Source organism: Onychomys torridus, chromosome 13 (genome assembly GCF_903995425.1).
Source record: "Onychomys torridus chromosome 13, mOncTor1.1, whole genome shotgun sequence".
NCBI lineage: Eukaryota > Metazoa > Chordata > Mammalia > Rodentia > Cricetidae > Onychomys > Onychomys torridus.
This window is the reverse complement of record NC_050455.1, coordinates 854907-882657: the sequence shown is the minus strand read 5'-3', so window position 1 is coordinate 882657 and position 27751 is coordinate 854907. Positions and strand designations below refer to the sequence as shown.

General features: G+C 41.4%; 1 protein-coding gene across 1 annotated transcript in view; it reads right to left on the bottom strand.

Annotated features, from left to right (window-relative positions):
• Positions 1-27751, bottom strand: part of Greb1l (GREB1 like retinoic acid receptor coactivator) — a 132993-nt gene that overhangs the window by 64271 nt on the left and 40971 nt on the right. The window contains exons 7-13 of the mRNA XM_036204260.1: positions 11225-11341; positions 10191-10310; positions 9148-9285; positions 7148-7333; positions 3206-3532; positions 1797-1925; positions 1095-1229 (exon numbers count right to left, since the gene is read on the bottom strand). Coding sequence (XP_036060153.1) covers positions 1095-1229; positions 1797-1925; positions 3206-3532; positions 7148-7333; positions 9148-9285; positions 10191-10310; positions 11225-11341 — 1152 coding nt within the window. The remainder of the gene's footprint in view (positions 1-1094; positions 1230-1796; positions 1926-3205; positions 3533-7147; positions 7334-9147; positions 9286-10190; positions 10311-11224; positions 11342-27751) is intronic.

Genomic DNA, 27751 nt, shown 5'->3' with positions numbered 1-27751 from the left:
GAGGTCAAAGGAGTTGGTTCTCTTCTTCCCCCTTTACATGGTTTTGGGATCTAACTCAGGTCACTGGCTTGGGCTGCAAAGCAGCCTTTACCTGCTGAGCAAATTCTAAACTTGTTAACAATGTAAAACAGGTACTACAAACCATTTTAGATACCCTGAATGATTGCTATATTACCAAATATTGCCTGGAAGTCAGGATGCTGTGGCCCATATTCACATTTGCTTTTACAAGAAGGTGATGTCGAGCCCTGCTGCTGAGTCCATACCCTGAGTGCCCCACTACATAAACAATGCTTTCCTACCCCAGGAGGCCAAATGGCCATCATTAGCAGCTTATGTGGGGGTGCCTCTTTTCTGTTTGTTTTCCTGCTCTAGCTGATGATACCCCCTGTGAACTGGGGAAGGTATTTTAATACCAAGGAACACAGTCTAATAATCTGCTTCCTCCTCCCTGGCCTTCTGCCCACCACTGACTCTTGTAGTGCAGATGATGTGAGGTGACATTGTTCTGTCTCCCTGGAAGGCCACTTACTCCTTGAGACTACAGAGTTTTACAAGGGAAGGGAAAAGTGAGACAGAGTCCTGCATTAGCCTGCAGTCTACATAATGAGTTTAAGGCCAGTTTGGGCTAAAAAAAAAAAATCCCATCTCAAAAAATATATATAATAAAATAAAACTGAGGATTCCTAGAATTATTATATACAAAAAGAGGAACTTCGTCTGAGTTCCAGGACAGCCAGAGCTACACAGAAAACCTTGTCTTGAAAAAAAAATAGATAAGCTGGAAAATATCCATACACATAAAATGAATTAATTAATTAAAAATAAAAAAGAGGAACTTCCTGAGATAAAAAGGTATCAACTTTAAGGCCAGCCTGTGCAGATGAACAGGCATCTCTCAAGGAGAAGACCACACAGCATTACTGTCAGTCTGAACTCAGCGTACAGTGTAGACAACAATGAAAGCCTACTGTAGCCTATGGCTGAGAACACCTCAAAACCCTGAGTTGTTGTTGTTGTTGTTTGCTGTTTTTAAACATCTACAACATCTGTCCCAAGGATTGATTCCTTCCTTCGGCCTCAGGCCGCATTACCCAGGTTTTGTGTGGGGATCATAGCAGCAGCCTCTTGAGGTGACACACACTCCTTAAGGTCACCATTGAAAGGGGTGACCACGCTGTCTCCTCTTCTTTGTTGCATTTTTTCTAGCAGCTTGTCCAGGTCATCGCCTATGTCAAAAGACAGTGCATTTAAGAAGGTTATAATGAGCGGCATTCGGAGTGGTTCTTACCAACGTCACATGAGATAGTGGGGCTGGGTTCTCATCAAGATTTGTAAGTTGGCCGGCAATTATGTCAGAATTCCTTCCTACCTGGCTATCTCTCTGGCCAGTGTGTCTCTGCAGTAAAAGATATTCTTGATGGCATCCACCCCTGTGGGCACATGCTTAAAACCAGCATACCTTCAACACTGGCTCTCTTTTGGCTGCTATCGTGTACAAAAGCAGGCAGAACAGACCTGCTCTGTGTCTGTCTGTCTGTCTGACATATGAAAAAACTTGGATCCAGGGAGAGACAGAGCAAACAGGCCGAGGTCAGCAACAAAGTCACAGCTGAGCCAGGCTCTAATCCTAGCATGCTCGTGCCTTCCTCTGGACCTTACATGGCATTAACCATTCCAAGTGAAAGCTCAGCCACCAAACTTAAGCCCACCTTCATCCCTGACAGGCTAAGATTTAAATTCAGACAATCACGCAACTAGAGCTGGCAGGGAGGCCCAATCTTACAACTACTTACCTAATGAGGTGGTTTTGAAATGCGATGCCAGGAAACTGACCTTTCCTGTGATAAGTTCATAACTAATTTCTTTCAAAAACTCACTTGTGGTAAGCATGCTCTCTGCCAGAGCCCGGGACTGGTGCTGACCTGAAGGACAGAAGAACAGGGTGATGGCTCATGCCTGGAGCTAATGCTTGCTGCAACATTGACTATGATGGCTACAGAAATGACAGAGGTCTAAAGCTACAGGGGACATGACATGTCCAAAGGCAGATCTGAAACACTAATTTGAAGATTGTCTATAGCAACAACAACAACCAACAACAAAATATTTGTAATATGATTCCAGGTGACTAAGAGGAAATGGTATGTTTTATGTTTGTAATTGTAAAAATGTATACATGCATATATTTAAAGGCCAGAGAAGTTCATGAGAAATGTAACTGTGTGTTTACATGGTTGTTCTAAGTAGTGACCTTAACAACAAACTTATGTGGAACTATTTTTAGAATTAAAAATATGAATGACTACACAGCCAGGAAAAGCTTTCTAAAACTCTGACATAGAAGGATGGGCAGACAGTTTGGCCAGTGCACGTTTGTGAGCAGGGACAGGATTTGATCTCTATGGCAGGAAGTAGTGAGAGCCATTCAGTGAAGAAAGAAGAAATAAAAGTCTGAGTGCTGACAGCTATGAGGGATGGCACCTTGTCAGAGAGTCAACACAGAGCATATTTTATCATTTCTCTACTTTCTTGAGGTTTCCTGGGTGTTGTAGAGTAAGTAGGATTTCAGTGTGGAGAGCTCCTGGCTGGCATAGGAACTTGCAAAATCTTTACAATTTATCTGTTTTTTATTTTATTTTTATTTATATGTTTTTATTTATCTATCTACTTATTTATTTATGGTGTGTGTGTGTGTGTGTGTGTGTGTGTGTGTGTGTGTGTGTGTTTATATGTTTATGTGCCACAAATGCATGCAGGATCCTGAAAATCAGAAATCAGACTAGGGTGCTGAATCCCCCAGAACTGGAGATACAGACACTTATGAGCAGCCATGTGGGTAGGTGCTTGGAATTAAACCTAGGTCCTCTGCAAGAGCAGCCAGTGCTTTTAACTACAGAGCCATCTCTCCAGCCCCAACACTTGCAAAGCCTTTTAAGGACAGAAGTCACATGAGATGAGGCAACCTGTTTCAAGAGGCAGCTTTAAAAGAATGTCTCCAGAACCAGGTGCTGGGGTACCAGCACACTGAGGGCTCTCACACCTGATCTGAGAAAGATAGGGAAGTTAAAAGTTGGGGGAGAAACCCAACCATGGCCATTAGCCAGAGAATAATCATGTGGATGCTAGAAACACCCACTTGCACCTTTTCAAACACAGATGGCAGATGAATGCAAGTGACAAGATGGAGTCCCACCCCGCTCACCTAGCACCACCACACAGAATTCATTTCCTCTGATTTTAGATGCACAGATTGCTACAACATAGTCCGGGAGCCTTTGATAGTGTTTGCCTTCACTGAGAAGCCTTAGAGTTTCTGAGATGCCCTCTGCCAGAGAGTTTTGGGTCACGATCACATGAACCATGTCTTGAGACACACTGGCAGCTAGCCTAGCAAGCCAGGGGAGCTGTCCCGGTGACACAGGTGTACAGGGGACACCCATCTGCAGGGTCCGCTCTCTCACAGCAAATTCCTGCATCGCTCTCAGTATGATTTGCTCAAATTCTTCTCTGAGAGGTATCTGGTCAGGACCTATATTAAAGAGAATTACAACTAGAATTTAGACAATCAGAAAAGAGAGAAAACACACAGCACCTAGCATCCAAAACTTTCTCTAAACCCACATTCCAACTAGCTAAGTATGTGCTTTTATCTGGCAGTGGTCCCAAGTCACAGCTTATACTAACCACCTACGATTAGAAAATTCCCTTCTCACTGCTCCCTGGCTTCAATTCAAAACTCAGGTTCTGTTCTCCTGTACTCCAGTGCTGCCCTCTTTCAAGGAGGGTACACTAAGGTACAAGACCGATTCTGTTGCACGTCCTGGGAGGCGATCACTTCCCAGCCTTGACATTATGGATTCTGCTAATGACTAATAAAATAAGCCAATGCACTGATATATAATCAATTTTAGGTTCCATTCATTTTTCATTTTATGCATAGACACTTTAAAAATATTTTAATGTATTGTCTTCACTTAATTTTGACATTATCCATAGGAAAATTAATTGATTTCCCCAATTTACATGTTACACAGCCTCCAACTGTCCCCAGACAGAGAATGCTCCCTTCACTTCATTCTTCCCTTGTCCTCTGGATTGGTAAATATGACATCTGGCCTCTTTTCCCAGCTACAGTTGAGCTAAGCTTACACTGATGAACTATGGCCCTGGAATTAGAGAGATTTTGTTTCTTATGGTCTTTAGAAACTTAACCAGTCTTTAGAACCAACTTATCAGGCACCCAAGTGGCACAAATTAACTGAGATTTCTACCTTTAGTTTAGATTAAAACCTAGAAGTGTATTGACTTGTTCTGCTCTTTTTCCCCTTGTGTGAATCAGAAACAGAGACTTGAGACTCAGGGCTCCTGCCAGCAGGAGCAGACTCTTCAGCATCTGTGATCTGAGGTTAAGCACTGTCTCCAGCCCTGGGCTACAGCACAGAGGTAAGACCTCTGTCTGAAAGGCAATTTAAGAGAGTCAGAAACTATCCCTCACTCTGATGGCAGTTAAATGGTCTGTCTCCTGGCCCTGCTCATCTTTTCTGGAAACTAAGAAAATAAGGGGCTTAATTATTATTTTTCTAAAGACAAGTAAGTTTATACAAAATACAACATAAAAAATAGAACACATTCCAAAAAAAATAAGTAATTAATATTGGAGGAGCCACTTTTTCAGGACTGGTTGGGGGTCAGGGAGAATGCAGACCTCATAGATAGGTGCTTGGTTTCTGTACATAGAAACAACAAGAAAACAGTAATGTTTACATTAAGTTTGTTTCTGGAGTGAGAGGCATAGCCTGGAACTTTCTATAGACATGAGTGAGGAGGCTCTGGGTTTGATCTTCAGGACTACACCCATCTAGCATAAAACATTGGTTTCTCACATCCTTCCCAACTCTACCCCTTGCTAGGTAGTAGTGAAAGGTGGGATTTGGGGCTTTGTTTCAGTTGGGAGTCGCTCAACCTATGATCTTCATTCAGCTTTAATGAATAGAATCACGGTGTGTAGTCACCACATTCATACTGTGTAGTGAGGTCGAAGTGGCTGAGTTTGTACTACCAAATGAAGGTCTGCCAGAGCACATGACAAATGAAAAGCCTTGCCTCCATTTCCTAGTGTCTTCTATTGAAAACCTAAAAGGTTCAGTAGCCCAGTTTATAGCTGTGAGAGACCCAGGGCAGACCAGGAGCCAGCAACACATTCTCTTGAGACATATGTTGAATTCACACAAAGGCGTCTGGGGAAAATAAAGTGGCAGAGCATGCTCCCAGCATTCTTTGTAATCTTAAAACTCACTTGTAAAGTTTGGATTGGATTACTGTTTAAGAAATAAAAAGCAGAGGGATGCAAACTCAGATTCAGACAAGAGAAGATCTTTCAGAACAACATGTGTTCTCCACTTCTCCATCACTCAGTCCTGACTAGATTCCAGGAGCCTTTTCTCCACTTCTTTCAAGCACAGTAATGGTGATTTTTGCCTGGAGAGCTCTCTCCCAGAGCCTCTGCTCTGGTGGCTTTTCAGATGGAGCCACCACAATAGGAAGGAACATATCTCCAGCAGACCTAGAGCCCATCTGGATTTGCTGATTCCATTATCTACTTCAAAAGGGTTTTCAGCTTGTGAAATAACAGAAAAAAAATTTTAAGTGACTATTATAGAAAGGCCCTTTCTTTCTGAAGATCTTGCTTTTCTTTTTCCCTGTCAGTGCTCAGAGAAACAAAATATTGAAGCTGTCCATTTAGAAGTCTGGATAATTTTTTAAATGTCTATAATCTGTGCATATGTGAAAATATTCTTGTTGCTTCTCAAACTTGGAGGGACAGAAGAATGTTTTTAAAGCATACCAGAGCAAATTGCTGGGGGACAGAGAAGTCCCAACACACAGACCTAGGGGGAAGGAAGGAAGAAGGGAAGAAAGGAGGGAGGGAGAGAAGGGGGAAGGAGGGACGAGCTATTTACACTGTATACCGACAGTCCTAATGACTGGAAGTCATTCTGGAGAGAATTGATCCTGAAGAGCAAAAAAGAACCTTGTTTAATTAATCAGAAATCTCTAAGTTAAGAGGTTTTTAATAACTTGAAATAAGATATTTTATTTTTTGCCATGTGATTTATTTAATTAACTAGGACCCTGGTTTTCTTGGAAGGTTATTAAGGTTGAAAATGAAAGACAGACTGGCTTGCCTGCCGTCTGAAGCTCTGTCTCACTCACTGGCTTTGGGAGTATCAAAGGTATGCTTTCAGGTCTTGGAAGACAGCCCACAGTCCAAAACATGAAGATCTAAATTTACGACATCAGAGGAGCCAGAACAAGGTGATTTTTTATGACTTTTTACTTACCAACAAGAACAGTTTCCAAGTTACAGCTTCACTATGAAAGCAGGTCCCATGGAAAATGAGGTTTAAAAAGGCCCCTTTAAGAATAGTGCCACGCCAGGGTGGAGCCCATATTAAGGAGCCTCCTGGGAAATTAAGGGTCCTTGCCAATGTTGCTACATGATGCTGGAAAGGCTATATCTGGCTTGCTGAAAATTTTGCTTTTTAAATACTATCTCAGTATTTTTATGGTTTCTTAACACCACAGTACTTTGTAACATTAAGAAAAAAACCTCATGAATACATATAAAATTTTTTATATGAAAATTTGCACCTCAAACATTTTCCTAAGCAAATAAATGATGTGAAATCCCAGAGAGAATGTGTAATTAGGCTGAGTATTTGATGGCTCATTGCAGTTTGCAAAATAAAGGATATTTTAATGTAAATGTTGCTGAGCCACCACAGTGTTGTTAGGACACCTGCCTGTTCTCATTGTAGGTTCAGAGGAAGTGAAGGGTTCATGACCTTTGCATCTCTCTTACCCTAAGGCCTTCCTTCCCAAAAGGGATGGGGAGCATCCTGAGACTGGACACTAGGGGGAGCAATTTGTCTCTTTTATAATACAAGTGTGGGAAACAGGGAAGGCAAAGCTATAGTGAGAAAAGGAAAGTCTGGGTAGAAGGAGAAAACTTAGAGACAAAAGAACGGAAGTATGAGCCAGGCAGGCAGATTAATTGAAAAAGGACACAATACATTCCAAAAAAACCCAAAACCAAAAAACAGTGTAAAAGGTTCCTAGCCCACTACTCTGGAGAGCAACTTACCTAACCGTACAAGGTACTGTATAGTCAGAAGGATCATGTTTTCCACACTAAGGAGCTGGGTGCTGGTCAACCCTAATTGTTCCAGATCTTTGTTTTCCAACTGGGGAACCTTGTAGCAATTCACCAGCAGAGGACTCACAACAATGTCACCAACATTTCCATAGAAATAGGGTAAAGTGCCGTAGCCTGCCCCAAAAGAAACAGTCAGTAAGCATTTCTGAGTTCAGTCAGGCACACCAGCTCAGTGAGACTCAAGGATGCTCAGGAACCCTCTGTCCGCTGAGACGGCCACCTTAGGGAATTCACCTGCAATGATACACACTCTATAGAAACGAAAGGGAGCTCTCCAGTTGTATCATGGTTCTGCCACAGAGCATCAATGTGATGCTAAATGTGATGATAAATAGTTCCTGATCAACTTTCTTTTCAGATGAGAGAACAAACTATGATAGCATTTCATTTCCCCAGTGTTCTGGGAGGTGGGGGAAGTTAAGTTAAACTCATCAATAAACCCATAGTCTCCTAACTGGTAGCAAATGCTTAGAAATTTCTCACTTGTTTTTTACCATATTAGTGTTTTGGGGTTTTTCTTCTTCAGATTTTTATGTGTATAAGTATTTTGCCTGAATGTATATCTGTGCACCATGTGTGTGTCTGGTGTCTACAGAGTTCAGAAGAGGGTGTTGGATCCCCTGAAACTGGAACTAAGGATGGTTGTGAGCCATCACATGGGTGCTAGGATCTGACCCTGGGTTCTCTGCAAGAGCAGCAAGTGCTCTTAGCAACTCATCCATCACTTTAGCCCCTGTACTGGTGTTTTTTGTTAGTTTTTCTGAATGCCAGGGATGCTTCAAAGTACCTTATATAGTATAGAAATATATTGAAAAGGTACCCTGCTTTGGTGGTGCAGTAAAGAGAATTATCCTTCTCTGTGAGACTTTCTTTCAAGATAGGGTCCCACTAAGTGGCTCTGGATAGAACTCAATATGTAGACTAGGTTAGCCTTGAACTCACAGAGACCTCCCATGTTGGGACTAAGGGCATGTGCCACCACATTTGGTCTCTGTGAGACTTTCTAAAAGCCACGTGTCAAAAGAACAAAGGCCCCCACATTCCTCATCTTTCCAAGGCTTAGCTGCATTATGCTGATGCTAAGAACCTCCTGAGCCATTGGAATTTAAACCACTGGGATTCCCCCAATACCACCAGACCCAAGATCAGTGGATAGGGTGACCTGATAAAGCTTGAAGGAAAAACGCTCAAGTCAACAGAGTCAGGCCACCACAGGAGCCGATAATGACTCATGTTAGCACACCCTGCCTGCTTTATCATGGAAAGAAAACAGGCAGTCTCCCTCTGGTCTAGACCTGCCTGTCTCTGAGGCCTTTAGATATGAGCGTGCAAGGTACTCAATTAGTTGGAGAATGAAAGAGTTGGAATCCCAGAATTGAGACCCCTAAACACCCTCATACTTTCACTGGCAGTCAGCAGCCTGGAGGACTGACTCACAGAGACCGCCGCCCCAGGGCATGCCTGGTGTGCTGGAGTGAGGTCTGTTAGCTGGCTGGCTTCATTTGTTTCTTTGCTTGGAGGATTGGCTTCCTGTCTGCCCCTTCCTCAATCTGTCCACTTTGAGCAGGCTTCAGCACACAGCTTGAATCTCAGCGTCTGAAAGTTTTCTAAGACCCTTCCAGACAGAAGGGTAAACCCTATCTCCCAAGACTCCCTGAAACTCTTGGCTGTGAACCTCTGCTAGCTCTCATATTCCAATGTGTCATGATGTTATCCAAGTGTATAGTAACTGTTGTTTCCTGACTCCCCCACTGTATAGATTCTCAAGGGTGAGAGTGTTATTTTCAGCTTCAACCCACATGCTTAACACCACATGAAGGCACTGGCCAAGGGAAGCTGATACAATCAATAAAGACCAACACACATACTCATGAGTGTCCAGGGGCTGGATAAGAAGGAGTCTAGATGATAGAATTCCTCTCCCTTACCTATCAGGATCACTGGTCTAACTCCTGAGTTACTCAGCAGGTTCTCAGGAACAATCACAGTTTCTCCTGCAGGGACAGGCCGCGGCTGGAGAATTCCAGTTAATGGGGTCTGTGGAACTTGGGAAGGTAAGAGGGGCTCTGGAAAGAAAAAAAGTTGTTTGACAAGAAAGATTAGGCATGGGGGCTAACTGGAAAACCTCAGGAGACAATGCAGTTTTAATACTTTAGAAGTTACAGAAGTCCAATAATTTACATCCACAATCATTTCAATGTGGATAATGACCACAGAGAATTCTGGTGGCTTCCTCTAAGCAATCTTTTGGATTTAGCTTTGTATTTCATATTTACCATGCCCTAGTGACCAAAGGTGTGGTTTTCCATTACATAAATCTGAAAACAGAAACATGTGACAGATACTCATTATTAATCATTTCTATCTGGAAGCAACTGTGGTAACATATGCCATAGCTCTTTGCAAATATGAGATTTCTATCAGTCTTTAGAATATTTAAGCAAATTAAAAAGTGTAAAGACCCCTGTGTACTTCTTGGGGTTGGAACACTTGTTACTGTCAACTCAGTAGAACAGGTAGACGAATGTTTGAACACTTAGCTGTGGACACCTTCGGACACAGTCTGGATAATATAAGGGAGAGGCAGGTAACTCTTTGTAACATAGCTACAGACTAAACTATGAAGGCAAAGTAATCAAGAAGTATCATACAGAGAACACATCACAGAAGGTCCACCCTGACACCATTGCTGACAAAGCAAGTCCCTGTGGTGGTTGTTAGCATCAGGCCCTATGCAACAAATGACTTATCAATTACATGGTTAAAACTATGATCAGTTGTAATAGTACACAAACTTATAGGGAAGGACCACATTATGGAGACAAAATATTAACTACTATCAATACTCTTACATAATACTAATCACAAAGATTAATTGAGGGCATTTGTCTTTAAAGGATAAGGGCAGGAGCAGAACTTTTTTCTGCTAATTAAAGAGAACCATTTAAACACATCTTCAGTTAACTCTCACCAGTTCTTGAAAGAGGACGAACCGTAGGAACAGGCACAACTAGAGCAGGCTGGGAGACAGGTGACCCAGGGTACCATCCCCGGTGGCGTTTCTTTGGTGGGCCAGAAATGAACATGTTAGCTGAAAACAAAAAGGAAAACAGCTTTGTCCTCAGCAATGGGGAAGAAAGAAAGAATACCAAGGGATCATAGGGCCTTGCCTTTGATCTACTCAGAGGGTCAGAGAGGGGCAATGACGAAGTTAGAAAAAGTCACATATCAATCCGACACCACATGAACAATTGTAACCACATGCTGTTTTACACTTAACAATTTTAAACAGATTATTTAATTTGATTCTATTGCCATCTCTGTTAAGTTTTGGTACAAATCTACCTGGTAAATGGAGAAAAAGTATCTCGTGTCATATGAATCTTTTCAAATAGAGTTCTGTACTTTGGTAACTAACAGACAGATATGAGTTTTCAAGATTCTTTGTTATAATTTTTATTAAATACTGATTTCCAAGTTAGGTTTAATCATGTAGAATCATCAAGACATTTAACAGTTACTGTTTACATCAATCATAAACTTTCAAATGTTGTGTTTTAAGCAAAGGGAAGGCTCTACAGTATGTGTTCAGATAATTAATTGTTCAAAAATCTGTAGCACCGGGTTAAAGGGATGGTTCAGTTGGTAAAGTGCCCCACAAACATGAGGTCCGAGAACAATCTTCAGAATCCATGTAAAAAAGCCAAGCACAGAGGCACATGTCTTTAAAATCACTGCTGTGCAGACAGGAGGATCCTGGGGATTACTGAACAGCCAGTCTACCAAGTCTATGGACTCTGGGTTCAGTAAGAGACCCTGTCTCAAAGAATAATGTGTAGAGCTATAGGGGAAGACAACTAATATAGACCTCTGGTCTCCAGTACAAGTACATATGCACATAGCCCCCATCTCTCTCTCTCTCTCTCTCTTTCTCTCTCTCTCTCTCTCTCTCTCTCTCTCTCTCTCTCTCTCACACACACACACACACACACATACACACTGTACCTTGGTCTATGGATGTGTAGCTAGGTCTTGGTGACAAAGAGTAGTTCCCAGGGCGGGATGGAGTAGAACTGGATGTACCACTCTTTCCTCCATGGCTAGTGGCCCCATTTGCTGCTTCTGTAGAATAGAAAAGCAGCAGTTCAGAACAGAGGTTTGGAGAACACTGTGAAGCAGGAGACATTTGGTAAACCTCACACTTGAGGATTCAGGGAAACTTCATAGATGGGACTCAGCCTAGTTACATAAAACCAACTACAACTATCAGAGCAATTACCTTCATTAAACTTAACTGTCAAGCATGTCAGTGACCAGAATAAATTAAAAATGTAGAAGTTCCCAGGAATAATTTACTGTAAGAAATCTTTTAGAAGAAGTCTTTGGAGATAGTAGGTAAATAAAAGGGAAAACTTAATAGAATTTTAATTCTACTTCATGGAAAATTTCCAACATACAAAAGGGGAGAGAACAGTGAAAGGCATATTTATATACCCACTGCCCGGGTCTCACATTCACCTCAGGCAGCCTGTCTCACTCATCATATGCTGACCTGCTTTCCCAGCACAGATGCAGTGTTCTGGTTAGTTGGAAGCAACCGAACCATCTATAATTTTATTGATAAGCACTTCTATAGATACTGCTAAAAGAACTTTAAAAATATATTTGCAATACAATTATTATACTTAAAATCAGCAGTGATTAATAATTTAATATCATCAAATGTCCCACCAGTATTCTAAATTTTCTCAGTTACCTCAGAAATAGCTTAAAGAAATGGCTTGTTCAAACTGAAATTGAAAAAAGAACTATGTGTTTGAACTTAGGTGGCATATGCTTTAGGTTTTTTTTTAAATGCAAGATTTACTTTTATTATTTTTAATTGTGTGTGTGTGTGTTCCTTCATGTAGTGCTTATGTCCAAAGAGAGGTTAGATACCCTGGAGCTGAAGTTACAGGCAGTTGTGAGCCACCTGATGTGGGTGCTGGGAACTGAAAATAGTACACTTTCTTAACCACTGAGTCATTTCTCCAGCCATTTTAGGTTTCCTTTAATCTAAAAAAATTAATTTCTTTTCTTTTAAAAATATTTCTTGTGATTATTTTTCTTTTTTAAAATCTTGAAGAATTTGCTGACTTAATGTCCCTAGTATCATCGAACATCCTTGGGTCCACTGTACTTCCAATGAACTAATTGTCAGGGGCCTGGTCAAATTCATACTCTTTTTTTTTTTCCCAAAAGAATCTCAAAGACAGCTGTAAATATCCACCAGGAGGCAGAGAGGATGTTAGGATGTGAGGATGTGGAAGATTTCTCTCTTCTGAGGATATTAGGGATGATTAGTGGGGATTCATAATTTGTCAGCCTCTTTTTCTTTTTAAAATTTCATTTTTAGGGACCAGGTGCAGTGGAACTCTCCTTTAATCCCAGAACTCAGGAGGCAGAGGTAGGTGGATCTCTGTGAGTTTGAGGCCAGCCTGCTCTACTAGAACTTGATTGAGTTCTAGAACAGCTAGGGAACACAGAAAAACACTGCCTTGGATAAAACAAAACAAAATAATAAGTAAATCAAATAAATTTTCATTTTCATTTTAATTATGTGCATCTATGTGGGGGTTTGTGCATATGCATGTGGTAACCACAGAGCCATCAGATCCCCTGGTCCTGAAGTTGTAGGCAGTTGGGAGTTGCTGGAGGTAGGAACTGGGAATCAAACTCCCATTCTTTGTCAGAAGCAGCATGCATTCCTTTTCATTTTGGTTTTTTGAGATAGGATTTCTCTGTGTAGCCCTGGCTGTCCTAAAACTAGCTCTGTAGACCAGGCTGGCCTCAAATTCACAGAGATTCACCTGCCTCTGCCTCCCGAGTGCTGAGATTAAAGATGTGTGCCACCATTGCCCAGCTTGCAGCATACATTCTTAACTGCTGAGCATAATTCTTGCATTATGGAGTCAACTGGATGATTTTAGTAATTGCCTTGATTACTTATTTGTTACTTCATTAATTTTTTTCACCATTGTGAAAACTTGACTTTAGTTTGTTCATATCTAAAATCTAACTAGGAGATAAATACTGTAAGAGTTGCTGGGCTAAAGTAAAAAGCAAGGTTTTTGTAAACTGTGATGTCTAACTTTTGGAACATGTCCCAGAATGATAGGCTCTTTGTCTTACCATTTCTTCTCCTTAAGCACTGGCTTTTTCTAGGATTGCATCCTTCATTCATAGCCTGTGTCGTCATGTATCTTTCATGGCTAATATTAACTGTGGTGGTTTTACCAACATGTCGGTAGCACCGCTCTATACCATCCATCAATAAGTGGGTGATGAATGGTTCCACTTACTCAGAATCCTCGTGTCCACGTGATCTCCTTCTAGATAGTCTGCTCCCCTCCCACAGTCCCTGTCTCAGGTGATGGCATCATTAGCCCAGTAAGATGGGTGTTGGCTGAGGCACTTTCTCTTTCAGGACCACATTGATCTGCTAACCCATCTGATTTCATTTCCTGAGCAGCTCTCCATTTTGTCTACCCTTCTCCGACCTGATGTCACTCTGGCTAGGGACCTCAGCACCTCTCACTTGACTAATGAAATGACCTCACGGAAGAACTCTTACCTCTTGTCTCTCACACGTTACTGCCAAAAACATCGGGTTCAAATTCAAACCAGAATAGGTCGGTTCTCTGCTCCATAAATTTAGGGTAAAATCTATGCTCCTCAGTCTGCCTTTCTGTGACTGCCTTCTGCCACTTTGAGTTATACATTTATGTTTCAAGTCCAAAATGTAAGAAAGTTCTCACATGTCTTATAGTTTTCCTCCTTTCCTTCTCCTCGGACCCTCTCTCTTGTTTGTTTTTTATTTATTTGTTGTTTGTTTTTCAAAACAGAGTTTCTCTGTGTAGCCCTGACTGTCGTGGATCTCACTCTGTAGACCAGGCTGGCCTCGAACTCACAGAGATCTACCTGCCTCTGCCTCCCGAGTGCTGGGATTAGAGGTGTGCATCTCCACACCAGCTCCCAGGTTCCTTTTGTCATGCATTTCTGCTATCACTGGAATATGAACTGTCTTTCCCTCATTCCTTTGGACAGTACCAACATCCTCACTTTAAGACCAATCTCCTGTCAGGATCCACCCCTAGTCATTGCTAAAATGCTGGCTACAGCACCTCGAAAAGGTCTGGTAAATTCCATCACCTTCCCTGGATTATGAGACATTTGGGGTCAGGTATTACTTGTTTTATAACCTTGGGTGCTAGTCACAGCTGGAACATGGGAAATGTTTGTCGAAGGAACCAAACTCTAGTTCTCTGTGCACTGAATGCCACTGTGACTCCTCTGGTTGGAACCCAGAGAGCAAAGCTTTGTCCAATATTGCATTATTTTAGGCAGTTCCATGGCTGTCTTGACTGGCAGGTAGAAGGGGTGTCTGTTTTCAAATACTAATTTGTCAATTAAATTTCACATAAGTCATTTGGTATTTATGAAAAGAAAAAGGAAGGAAGGAAAACATCACCTGCAACAAAAGTCTTCCCTACAACCTGCAAAGATAAAGGCAGTGGTTTCACAACATTCTTATTCCAGGTCAGGTCCTGAGCGCCACTTAAATTGATTGCAGAATTAGCTGGACTGAGAACCGGCGAATCTTTAAAATGAGAGAGGTTGTTTAAATTAGCAAGCATTTATATACGCAGGAAGAAAGTTAATCTGGCATGGGTGAGCTGAGGAAAAGCAGAAGGGAGGGTTTAGCTTCTTCCTGGCACTATTCAGATGTTTTAGAAAGGTCAATTTCTTTCATTCAGGTTTAATTATTTTTTATTCAATGAACTTGCACTGGAGTTAGGTGTTAGGGGCTACTGTATGTGCTTCAAATATATTAATTTACTTGATCCATGTAATACTTTAGTACTTTAGGTCATGGAAGTTGGTCAATCTCAGATGATCTGTTATTGGCCCATATCCAAATTATGTCCATAGTTCCTTCAAAAATACATTTAAATGTACACATCTATTCAGATAAGTTTCTTGTGTGTGTGTACATGCTTGTGCCTGTATGCAGTCATATGTGTATGAATTTGTATGTGCAGAAGTAGGTGCATGTGCACATGTGTGCAGGCATGTGTGGAGGGCAGAAATCATGTCAGGCATCTACCTCAATTGCTCTCCACTCTAGTTTTTGAGAAGGGTTTCAGTGAAACAGGAGCTCATTGACTTGGCAAAAGCAGCTAGCTAGTGAGCCTCAGATATCCTCCTGTCTATGACTTCCCAGCACTGGATCGACAAGTGCTGTGATATTTGCCTGCAATCCACATATGTGAAAGAATAACACATAAGAATTGCAAGTTCAAGGTCAGCCCGAGATAGATAGTAACTCACCAGAGAAATGGAGTGGGCTTCCCTGCTGCCTAGCTTTCAGTATCAGAAGGTGCTAAGCCAGCTGCTGAGGGAGAAATGCATCAGCCATTTCACCAGCTGTGAACCCCGAGAGTTACAGTGATGACCAGCATGATGGGCTGTGCCATGGATGCAACAGCAACATGGACGTTATGAGATAAGCAATGGCTTTCTGAGTGGCTTTAAGGCTGGCTCCCTAGGAAGGAAGTGCATGGGCCTGCATACCTGACAAAGAGCCATAGCTAAGGAGCTCCAGGCCCTAAGTGGGAACCTGCTATTATCATCTGGGTACATGGACATAGAGTCAGACTTCCCCCTTCTGTATCTCTCTGCTCATAGATCCATGGAGCTCTCAGGCCTCTTTGTGCAGTGGACGGTGGCTAACACAGAAACTCACAACTGGTCAAAAATGGATGGCTATTCCCCATTATCTCCCAAGGCTCAGGGAATACCATGGAAGAAGGGATGGGAAGACTACAGACGTGAAAGGCTGGGCAGGCCTGGGGTAAGGATGAGGGCTGCCTTCTAGATATGGCAGGACTCATGAACTCACAGCAGCTGTAGCCACAGAGACCTGCCTAAAATCATCATGGATGGGGATGGATCAGCTCCCGCTCTAGCTGAGGAACTCTAGGCAATTGATGGCTGCTAGGGGAGGGAGAATCAGTTTTCTTTAAGGGTGTGGTCTCTGGTAGGTCTACCATATATGGGGGACAGCCATGAGTATATAGACAGAGCAAATTGGACTCAGTGAGTTATTAAGAAAAAAATAAAAAGAGGATGTGAAGTTGGGAGGAGCCAGTGGGGTAAGGACTATACTATAGGGAAGTAAGGGGAAGGGCGGAGGATGAATATGATCTAAATGCATTGTATGTATATACTAAATTCTCAAAGAATTAATGAAAACATCATATTTTAAAAGGGTGTGGAAGCAGAGGGATGGCCCAGTAGATACACAGAATGATGACAAGCATGGTTCAGACCTGAGTTCAGCTCTCCAACACACATGTAAAAAAGCTGAATTTGTTAGCATGCACACAATAAAATACAGCAAATTGTTATAAAGAATGCAGTATCTAAATTTATTGATTATATTTAGTATGATCATTCAGTATTAAATTCTGTTTATAAAAGTATTTAAATTATAACTATGAATAAACTGTACAAAAGCAGTAAAAGCTTATACTATGAAATGTTAAAGAAAACTAAGTAACTGGGTGGTGGCAGTGCACGACTTTACTCCCAGCACTTGAGAGGCAGAGGCAGGTGGATCTCTGTGAGTTCAAGGCCAGCCTGGCCTACAGAGTGAGTTCCAGGACAGCGAGGCCACACAGAAAAACTCTGTCTCAAAAAACCAAACCAAACAAAAACAACAACTAGTAAATGGGAAGACGCCATGCGCTCATGGACCAAAAGACTTAGTAGTGATAAGATGGCCCAAGTGTTTGGAAGGTTTCCTGAAAGCTGAACCAATATTCCAACCTGCTTCTTCCTAGAAATTGGCAAGCCAATCCTAACATTCACATGGAAACACAAGGGACTCAAGGAAACCAAAGTAATTTATAGAAAGAATAGCTAGAGAACTTCCTTTTCCCGTGCCAGAACCTCATACAACACTATACATGTGGTATTGGCATAGGATACACACAGATAAGAAAATCTCATTTAAAGTCTTTATATAAACCCTTTGATTTTTATGATCAATTGAATGTGTTAGGAAAATTCACTGGGTAAGAAAACAATTTTTTTTCAGTAATTAGTTTGGGGATAACTAGTTAGCCTATACAATGGTCCTCAACTGTCACATCACACATAAAAATGAACTTAAAATGGATTTAAATGTAATGGCTAGGATCTCTGTGAGTTCCAGGCCTACTAGGGTGGCATAGTGAGACCCTATCTCTAAAAATATATAACAGCTACATGTAACAGCTAAAGCTATAACACTCTCAGAAAACACAGAAGTGATGCTGAGTTAGGCAATGGTTTGTTAGGTGTGAGCCAAGGCCGTAAGTGACTAAAGAAAACATAAATGAGTTGGATTTCATCAAAACTGAAGAAAAACTTTGTACTTCAAAGAACATAATCATAGAGTGAAAGAGCTGGGTGTGGTGGTGCACACCTTCAGTCTCAGCACCCTGGAAAAGGCAGAGGAAGGGAGGGAGGGAGGGAGAGACAGAGACAGAGACAGAGAGACAGAGAATATCTGCAGAATGGGAAAAAACCTTTGCAAAAGATTTATGCCCCAAATATGTAAAGTCCTTGTAAGTCTATAAAAAATAAGCAGCCAGCTAAAAAGGGGGCCAATGAATTATATATTCATTTCCTAAAACACACACATAGTCAATAAGTGTATAAAAAAACTGCTAAACCAGGAGGTGGTGGTGCACACCTTTAATCCCAGCACTTGGGAGGCAGAGGCAGGTGGAGCTCTGATTTCGAGGACCATCAGTCAGGTCTACAGAGCAAATTCAAGGACAGCCAGAGCTACACAGAGAAACCCTGTCTCAAAAAAACAATAAACAAGACAAAAGAAAAACAAAAGAAAAACTGCTAAACACAATTAGAAACTAGAGGAATGCAAACCAAAGCTACAGCGAGTTACTACTTCCTCTGAGAACGCTGCAATAAAAGGGGAAGGAAGCAGCACCAGCAAGGGTCTGGAAACACTGGACCCTTAGCCACTGTGTGTCAAAGCACAGAATGGGGCAGCCTTATTGGCAATGGTTCCTCCATTGCAGTGTTAATGTATGAACCAGAACTCTCCCAGGCATGAAATGAAAGAGAAGTGAAAACATATGTCTATACAACAACAACAACAACAACAACAAAAAACCAAAAAAAAAAAAAACAAAACCTGCCATGAATGTTCACAGCAGAATTATCTTCATTTCATTGGTTGACTGACTGTTGGCTGGAAATTGAACATGCTGTACATAAAACCCTCCAGTGAGCCCCATTGATATTTCTCTAAGTTTCCACATTACTCATTAATTGATAAATGGATGAACAAATTTCAGTTTGTTTAGACAACAGAATGGTACTCATCAGGGGAAGGAATGATCACTGGCATTTGCCACAAATGAGTCAGATGAAGGAAGCTGGCTGGTAAATGTCAATAAAATGCCCAGCGTTGACAGAAGGCAGACTCAGGGCTGTTAGTGGGTGAGGAGGGATCAAGTAGGACTGTGAGGAATCTTCTCAGGTTGCTGAGATACTTTACCAGGCACGGTGGTGCACTGAGGCAAGAGGACCAAGGCTTTGCTGAGATTTATGTGAGATCATGTACCAATAACTCACTACATCCATTGACTTACAAACTTTTAATGGCTGAGTTATATATGAATCACACATCAATATCAATGAAACCATTATTCAAAAATGCTGCAAGTATGTCCCCAATATAAATAAATCTTAAAAAAGAAAAAAATGCTGTGAGTAAAATTATAAGGCAGATGAAACCCATATAAGTGGCAGCATGGTCAACAGATTCCAGAAAGAAAATAGCTACTGCTTGTTGCCCTGCATCTCATCGGTCACCTTCCATGCAAGGGCTCCAGTGGACAGTGCCCTGTGAATACACTCTCTTGGAGAAAGACTCCTACAAGTTCATATTTGTTTTCTCCAGCTTTTTGTGTCTGGGCCTTCTTCAAGGCTATCAAGATTCTTGAACCCTGTAAACCAGTCCAGAAATGTGAGGAAGTACAATGCTTTCAGAGGCAGTCCTCAAGTAGTTATTGCCTCTGTGAATAGAGGCCTCCCATCTTTAGAAGGCAATTCTGGAAGGCCTTCTGCATGCTTCTTAATGAATTTGATAGACTTGGACCTTCCTGGGTTATAACAATCACACAGAAAACTATGTGGTTTTGCTAGCTTACTCCTGCTTTTAGGGATCATTTCCCAAATAAAATACAATATTCAAGTTCTTATCTTAGGCTTTGATTCTATTGGGATCCAAACCATATCAACAATTTAAAAAAGAAACAGGCAAAAAATACAAATATGTCTTATAGAAAAGTTAAATATCTTAAGAGATTAAATGTCAATAGTAAGGGAAACGGAAGTCAAAACTACACTCAGATGTTACTGTTTGCTATCAGAGCGACACAAATTCAAAGGTTTCCATAATACATTCTGTTAGCACCTGTGCAAATACAAACTGCCATGATACACTGGTTCAACCTGCCTGGAGACTAGATCTATGGAAATTATAGATGAGTACATATTTATATTTAGCCCAGCAATTCCTGGACATGGATGCACGAGTAAGAAATGATATGTGTTGATGTACTCATTGCTGAATTATTAAGAAGCAATGTAGACCTCTCCAGTCCTGGGTCAGGCTAAAGAATTATGGTACATCTGGGGAGCCTGCAAATACACAGCACCAGTGAGGAAGCTCTCTACCTGGAAAGACCTCTCAGACACAGCAACACAGAAGTAAGAAATGCAGGCAGTGTGCAAAATCTGTTGCCTTTGGAGCAAGCAAGGTGTATCAGGAAGAACGTGCATTTGTGCTTGATTAAATAGATAAAGGAATGTCTAGAAAGACGTCTTACTCCTTTTGTATTGGTGTGAACAAACCCCTGGCAGAAGCAACTCACAGAGAGGAAGGCTGATCTTGCCTCATGGTCTCAGTCCATCATGCTCAAGTCGTAACAGGTGCATAAGAAAGAAGTTTCAGTGATTATCTGCTTGCAGACAGGCATGTAGAAACCAGGTGGTATAGAAGAGAAACTTACTCTACACATATGAACACATCATATATGTACACATGTATAAACACATGCACACAGGTATCTTAGTTAGGGTTTCTATTGCTGTGATGAAACACCATGACCAAAGACCAAAAGCAAGTAGGGGAGAAAAGGGTTTATTCAGCTTACACTTCTACCTCACAGTTCATTACCAAAAGAAGTCAGGACAGGAACTTGAGGCAGGGACCTGGAGGTGGGAACTGATGCAGAGGCCATGGAGGAGTGCTGTTCTCCATGGCTTGCTCAGCCTGCTTTCTTATAGAACCCAGGACCACTAAGCCAGGGATAGCAGCACCCAACATGAGCTGGACCCTCCCCCATTGATCACTAGTTAAGAAGATGTCCTACAGGCTTGCCCACAGCCTGATTTTTTTTTTCCGAGACAGGTAGCTTTGTGCCTTTCTTGGGTCTTACTCTGTAGCCCAGGCTGGCCTCAAATTCACAGAGATCCACCTGTCTCTGCCTCCCGAGTGCTGGGATCAAAGGCACGCACCACCACCGCCTGGCCACAGCTGATATTGTAGAGACATTTCCTCAGTTGAGGCTCCCTCCTCTCTGATGACTCTAGCTTGTTTCAAGTTGACATAAAACTAGCCAGCACAATAGCTAGTGTTAAAAATGTTAAAATTTCAAAACATTAGAATAAATTGTTTTTCATAAATAAAAATAAAAATGCTTACATTTAAGTTGACAACTGGTATTGGAAGTGTTTATTAAATATATAAAGTAAAAGTTTAAGTATTGATTTTAATTTTTAATTAATTAATTAATTTTTTAAAGATTTATTTATTTATTATGTATACAGTGTTCTGCCTACATGCATGCTTGCAAGGCCATAAGAGGGCACCAGATCTCATTACAGATGGTTGGGAGCCACCATGTGGTCGCTCGGAATTGAACTCAGGACCTCTGGAAGAACAGCCAGTGCTCTTAACCGCTGAGCCATCTCTCCAGCCCCTAATTTATTTATTTTTATTTTATGTGTATGTGTGTATGTTTGTGCATCATGTGTATGCTGGAGAAAGCCAGAAGATTCAGATTCCTTGAAACTAGAGTTACAGGTGGTTGTGAGCGCCTGATGTGAGTGCTGGGAACTAAACTCTGGTCTCCTGGAAGACGATTATATGCTGAGCCATCTCTTGGCCTCTGGTTTTAATTTCCTAACATATATTAACTTATGTGTTATCTATTTTTGTGTGTACACACATGGGCACCTGCCACAGCACACATGTGGTGGAGACAGGACAGTAGGAGTCATCTCCTTCCATAGTAGGATCTAGGGATTGTCAGGTTGTCAGGCTGGATAGCAAGGCTGAGCCTCTCACTACCTCACACAGTAATTTAAAAGCTAAGATTCTATTCCAATATAACTGCTTTGGTAAAGTAACCAATGACCTAATTCCCAAATTCAAGAGACACGTTCTGGTACCTATCACCCTGAATTCCAATGATACCCCTATTTGCTTTTCCCTGCCCTAAGACAGAGTTTCTCTGTGTAGCCCTGGCTGTCCTGGCATTCACTCTGTAGACCAGGCTGGCCTTGAACTCAGAGATCTGCCTGCTTCTACCTCTCTTTTGAATGCTGGGATAAAAGGCGTGTGCCACCACTGCTTCAGCCTCTATTTACTTATTAAACATTTTTTTTTTTTTTTTTTAGCTCTTCTCACAGGTTAAAAAACTTTGCTAGGGTCTATGGGTAAAATAGTAAACACAGAACCTTACTCTAGCAGCAGATGGAAACATAAGAGGTCCATAGCCAGACATTAGACAGATACAGAGAGAGGGGGGGAGAGGGGGAGAGAGGGGGGAGGGAGAGAGAGAGAGAGAGAGAGAGAGAGAGGAGAAGAGAGAGAGGGGGGGAGAGAGAGAGAAGAGAGAAGACAGAAGAGAGAGAAGAGAGAGAGGAGAGAGAGGGGGGAGAGAGAGAAGACAGAAGAGAGGAGAGACAGAGAGAGAGAGAGAGAGAGAGAGAGAGAGAATGAGAATGAGAGAGAGAGAAAACTTGGAACACAGAGTTCTAAATGTTATGTCTCCATCAAAATGCCACACCTCAGATCTCAGAGAACCAGAGAAGAGGAGGCAGAGTGTAAGAGCCAGGGGGTGGAGGACCAGGAGAACACGACCCTCTCAATCAACTGAGCAAAGGTCATATGAGCTCACAGAGACTGAGGCAGCAGCAGCACAGGCCCTCTGAATACACATTACAGCTTTCAGGTTAGTATTTTTATGGGACTCCCGAGCATGTGAAGAAGGTAGGTCTCTGATTCCTGTGCCTTCTCTTGGGCTTTTTTTTTTTTTTTTTTTTTTGGTTCACCTTGTCCAACTTGATGGTTTTTGTTTTAGCTTATTATATCTTATTTGGTTATATTTGATCATTACCTCTTAGAAGCCTGTTCTTTTCTAATGAGAGACACAAAGGAAGTGGATCTAAGTGGCAGGGAAGGTGGGGAGGAACTGGGAGGAGTAGAGGGAGGGGAACTGTCGTCCAGATACACTGTTCAAGAAAAGAATATTTTTAATAAAAGGGAGAAAAAAGAGCCACACCTGTATGTCTACCATTGAGGTTCCTGGTGCCACTTTGTAACCGCCCCACCTCCCGTCTTCTCTTTGCCAGACAGGTCCCCGGAGCTTGCTGGTCAGCCAGAGTAGCCTGCTCAGAGAATACTGGGACGCAGGAAACACTGTCTCTAAAACACTCAAGCTGTTCACTGTCCTTTATTCCTACATATATGAAGAATGCTGAGAAGGGATCAGTAAAATGTAACATCTTCTATATATTTATCTTAATTCTGAGAAGTTCTAGATGTTTAAACTATGAAAATATGTGGTAAAATTCAAAAACAGAAACACATGTACCAAAATCTCACTTTATCATGAAAAACTTTGACTTTTTCTTTAGTATACACCAGTCTGTGTTCATCCAGACCAGTGGTTCTCAACCTTCCTAATGCTGTGACCCTTTAATATAGTTCCTCATGTGGTGACCCCAACCATAAAGTTATTTTCATTGCTACTTCATAGCTGTAATTTTACAACTGTTATGAATCATAATGTAAATATCTGATATGCATAATATCTGATATGTGATCCCTGTGAAAGGATCATTGGATCCAAAGGGCTTGAGACCCACAGATTGAGAACCATTGATCCAGATTATTACTATTATTATTTTTTTTTTTTATTTTTTATTTTTTGGTTTTTCAAGACAGGGTTTCTCTGTGTAGCTTTGCGCCTTTCCTGGATCTCACTCTGTAGACCAGGCTGGCCTCGAACTCACAAAGATCCTCCTGGCTCTGCCTCCCGAGTGCTGGGATTAAAGGCGTGTGCCACCACCACCCGGCTCCAGATTATCTTTTGAATTGATACAATAAAAATAAGTAAGCATTTCAGTATGAACTATTAAATATTTTCAAAATGCTAAGTACTTGACTCTGAGATATAAACATTAAAAAATACAAAGACACAAGTCCTACCCCTAAGTTGTTTATAGAAAAGAAAAAAAAAAAAAAAAGGTAAGAGGCCACATGGTCTCAATATCTGGTAAGGGGTGGGCAGATATGCTAGCCAACATATAACCACACTTGAAGAAAGGTCCCTGGGCAGGGAAGGACACGGCACACAGAGGAACAAATTTCAAGCAGATTGGGAGAAGCATGGCTACCTCTTCAGGTCAGCCAAACGATGTTTTCTCATACAAACTGCTTTCTAGACAGCTGCCAAGAGGGGCGGGGAGTCCAGGGCAAAGGAAGCAAAGCCAAGAGTCTGTGAGTAAGGAGGCCTCAGTCAGATGAAGCATATTATGAACCACTTGGACATTCAAGACACCAGCAGATCCCTGTACAGGAGGCAAAGCAATGAGGTCAAGAAGTACAGGAAGGAGACAGACATCCCAGCACTTGGGAAGCAGAGGCACGCAGATGTCAAGGCCAGTTCAAGGCCAGTCTGGTCTACAGAGCAAGATCCAGGACACCCAGGGCTACCCTGTCTAGAACTCCCAGCCCCTCAAAAAGAAGTACAGGAAGGACACATCCAGGTCTGCTCAGGGTTGCTATAGCATCCTTACATTTTTTATTGCTTGTATATGGTGTGTGTGTGTGTGTGTGTGTGTGTGTGTGTGTGTGTGTGTGTGATGTGTGTGTATAACCCATGGGTGTATAAGAGAGGGAGGTTTGCACATATAGTATAATGCACATATGGAAGTCACAGGACAACCTTGGGTGTCAGTCTTGACCTTCCATTTGGTTTTGAGACAGGGTCTCTCATTGTTCACAGGTGTGTAAGCCAGGCTAGCTGGCCTTTCTTGTCTCTACCTCTCATCTTCCCACAGGGGCATAAGGATTACAGATATATGTGTTACTCCACCTGGCTTTTACATCGGGCTCTGGGATGCAAAGCTGGGTCTTCACACATGCTCAGTAAATATTTTTTACCTATTGGGCTACCTCCCCCGTCCTTCCCCAATCGACATTTTAGAGAACATCATCCTGGGAAGTTCCAGACGACAGCATCCTTTGTAACAGGACAGCAACAGCCTCCCTGCACTCACAGAGGCTTCCTTGCTGCTGTGCAGTGAATAGCAGTGCTGCAGCGTGGATTCCCCACGATGGCGTTCTGTCTCATCACAGGCCCCAAGCAGTGGTCTGCTGGCCATAGACTGTAAATTCTGAAGCCATAAGCCAAAAGAAACCTTTGATCTCTTTAAATTGATTATCTTAGGTATTTGTTGCTGCGATTAACAGTGGAAAGTCAATTAACACAACCAGTCAGCAAGCAGTAGCCTCCTCCCTCCCCTTCCCTATCCCATCTCCTTCCCTCTGTTTATACTCACTGTGCCTTGCATGCAACCCTGAATGGTTAAGGTCTGTCATTTTTCTAATGAAACAATATTGATAGAATCTTTTATGAATGACTTTCTTGTTCATTCATCTTATCTGTGAGACTCAAGTATGGTGCCTGATATAGGAAGTGGTTTTTTCACTCTTTATCACATGTATTTCATTATATAAATACCTTCAGTTTTCTTCTCCTTGATATTGCTGATGAACACTTGGGCTGCTTCCAGTTTAGTCACTTGTGAGGAACACTTATGGAGAAGAGTCATATACATATCTCTTGCAAGAATTTCTTCATGAAATAGCTAGATTATAGAATGCACATTCTACTCTACTACTCACAAGTTACTTGCAAAGTGGTACCATTGACTAACATTCTTTATTTTAGATATTTTAAGTACTGGAAACTTTTGCTTGTATGGTACCAGCTTGTCTGTATGTGCACCATGTGCATGTAGGTGCCTGTAGAAACCAGACAAGGGTGCCAGACTCCCTGGAATGGGTGGTTGTTAGCTACCTGCCTACAGGTACTGGGGATTGTACCTGGATCCTATGCAAGATTAGTAAGTACTCTTAACTTCTGAGCCATCTCTCCAATCCCATAATTAAGCTTTTATCTACAGTGCTTTTTTCTAGTGTTTGAAAATTTGCCAACATTTTACTATTGGCATACTTCAAATTTAATAGATGTATAATGGTTTCTCCTATTTCCCTTTCCTTTCTCTCTCTCTCTTTCTTTTCCTTCCTCCTTCCCTCCCTTCCTTTCTTCCTTCCTCCCCCCTCTTTGAGATAGTGTTTCTCTGTGTAGTTCTAGCTGTCCTGGAACTTTTTTTGTAGACCACACTGGTCTTGAACTCAGACATCTGCCTGCCTCTGCCTTCCAAGTGCTGGGATTAACAGCGTGTGTCGCCATTCCCAGCAACTTCTCCTATTTTTAATGTAGTATTCTTAATTACTGCACTAGGTAGTTATCTTTCCATGTTTGTTAACTATTCAGGTTTCTTGTTTTATGAGGTGCATATTAATATAATTTCTCATATCTTTGTATTGATTTTTCCCTTGGAACTAGCTCTCTATTAATTTTATATATTCCTGTTGCTTCCTAATTTATGGATTTTGTTTTTACTTTTCTTCTGGTGCTTTTTAACAATATGAGGTTATTACTTTAATATAGTGAATTGTGCTTTTACAATCAACACCTTGTGTTTCTATTTTTGAGACATCACTCCCAGATCTGCAATCATATTTTAAAAAATCTTCTAAAAACTTCATGCATTTTTACATTTATATCTTCTAGCTACCTGGAATTAATTTTGTATATAGAATAAAAGATGGGACCAGTTTCACTTATGTATAGGATTTCTAATTTCTGGGTACCATTTACAGAATGTCCCACTGATCAGCAAGTTGCTACTGCTAAGTCTGAAACACACACATGTGATGTGAATCTGATTTCAGATTTTCTCCTGGCTCCACTGTGTCTGTGCCTGTGCTAAGTCCAGCCCATTTTGTCAGTAAGTTTCCCTGTGTTAGCCTATGAGTCATGCCTCTTATCTGTTGTTCTTATTCCTCTATTACACAGGCTACAACTGTAAGGAAGTCACTGTCTACAGTGGCTCACTCATGTGAACGTTACAGTTATTTATTTAAAATCAGAAGGGAAAAACTGAAAAAAAATGCTTCAGTTTATTGTGGGGTTGGAAATCAAATCCAGTACCCCATACATGTAAGGCAAGTGATATATGACTGAGTTACATTCCCAACTAAGAAAGTGCTTTGATGTATGATTTTAACATATTCATTTTTATCTCAAATCATACAACATAATCACAGTATTTTTCTAGAGAGAAATGGCCTATAGAGACAAAAATTGAGCCATTCCACAAAATCATACAATAGGCCCTTCTGACATTCTCACTAAAGCCATTGTACTGCTGGTCTTGGCAGGCCTAAGCAGCTCATCTTTGGCCTAATAGTGGATAAATAAATCCTCTTTATTTGGAAAAATGGTACATACCAATAAAATAATACTCTCTCAGGGACAATATAAGATTTAAATAAAAATGAAATCTAAATAACCTGTATTTTATACAACTTTCAGGTATTGGAATAAGCAGAAAAGTGAAATGAGAAATTTGGAGATTTGGGCTAAGAGGCAACAAACTGTAGTAGGAGCTCAGAGGACCAGACACTGAAATGTGGGCAACAGAGCTTAAAGTTGGAAGAAGGGTTCTGTTGGAAATTACTAAAGGCCACATGTACTACACTCTGACAAAAAGTTTGTCTATATTTTCTGCATATTTTAAAACTGACAGGCTGAGTTTAAAGGTGACAAACTTCTCAATTTGGCAAGGAAATGTCAAGAAGGATTAGCATTCAGACTATGGCATGGTTATTGCTGGCAGCTTTTAGTCAGACTTACAATGAGAATTAAGAACAAAAAGCAGAGAAGAGTTTTTGATAGCCTGTAGTCTGGAAAGAAAAGAAACAAATTGAAGGTTATAGACAAGAAAAGTGTGTGTGTGTGTGTGTGTGTGTGTGTGTGTGTGTGTGTG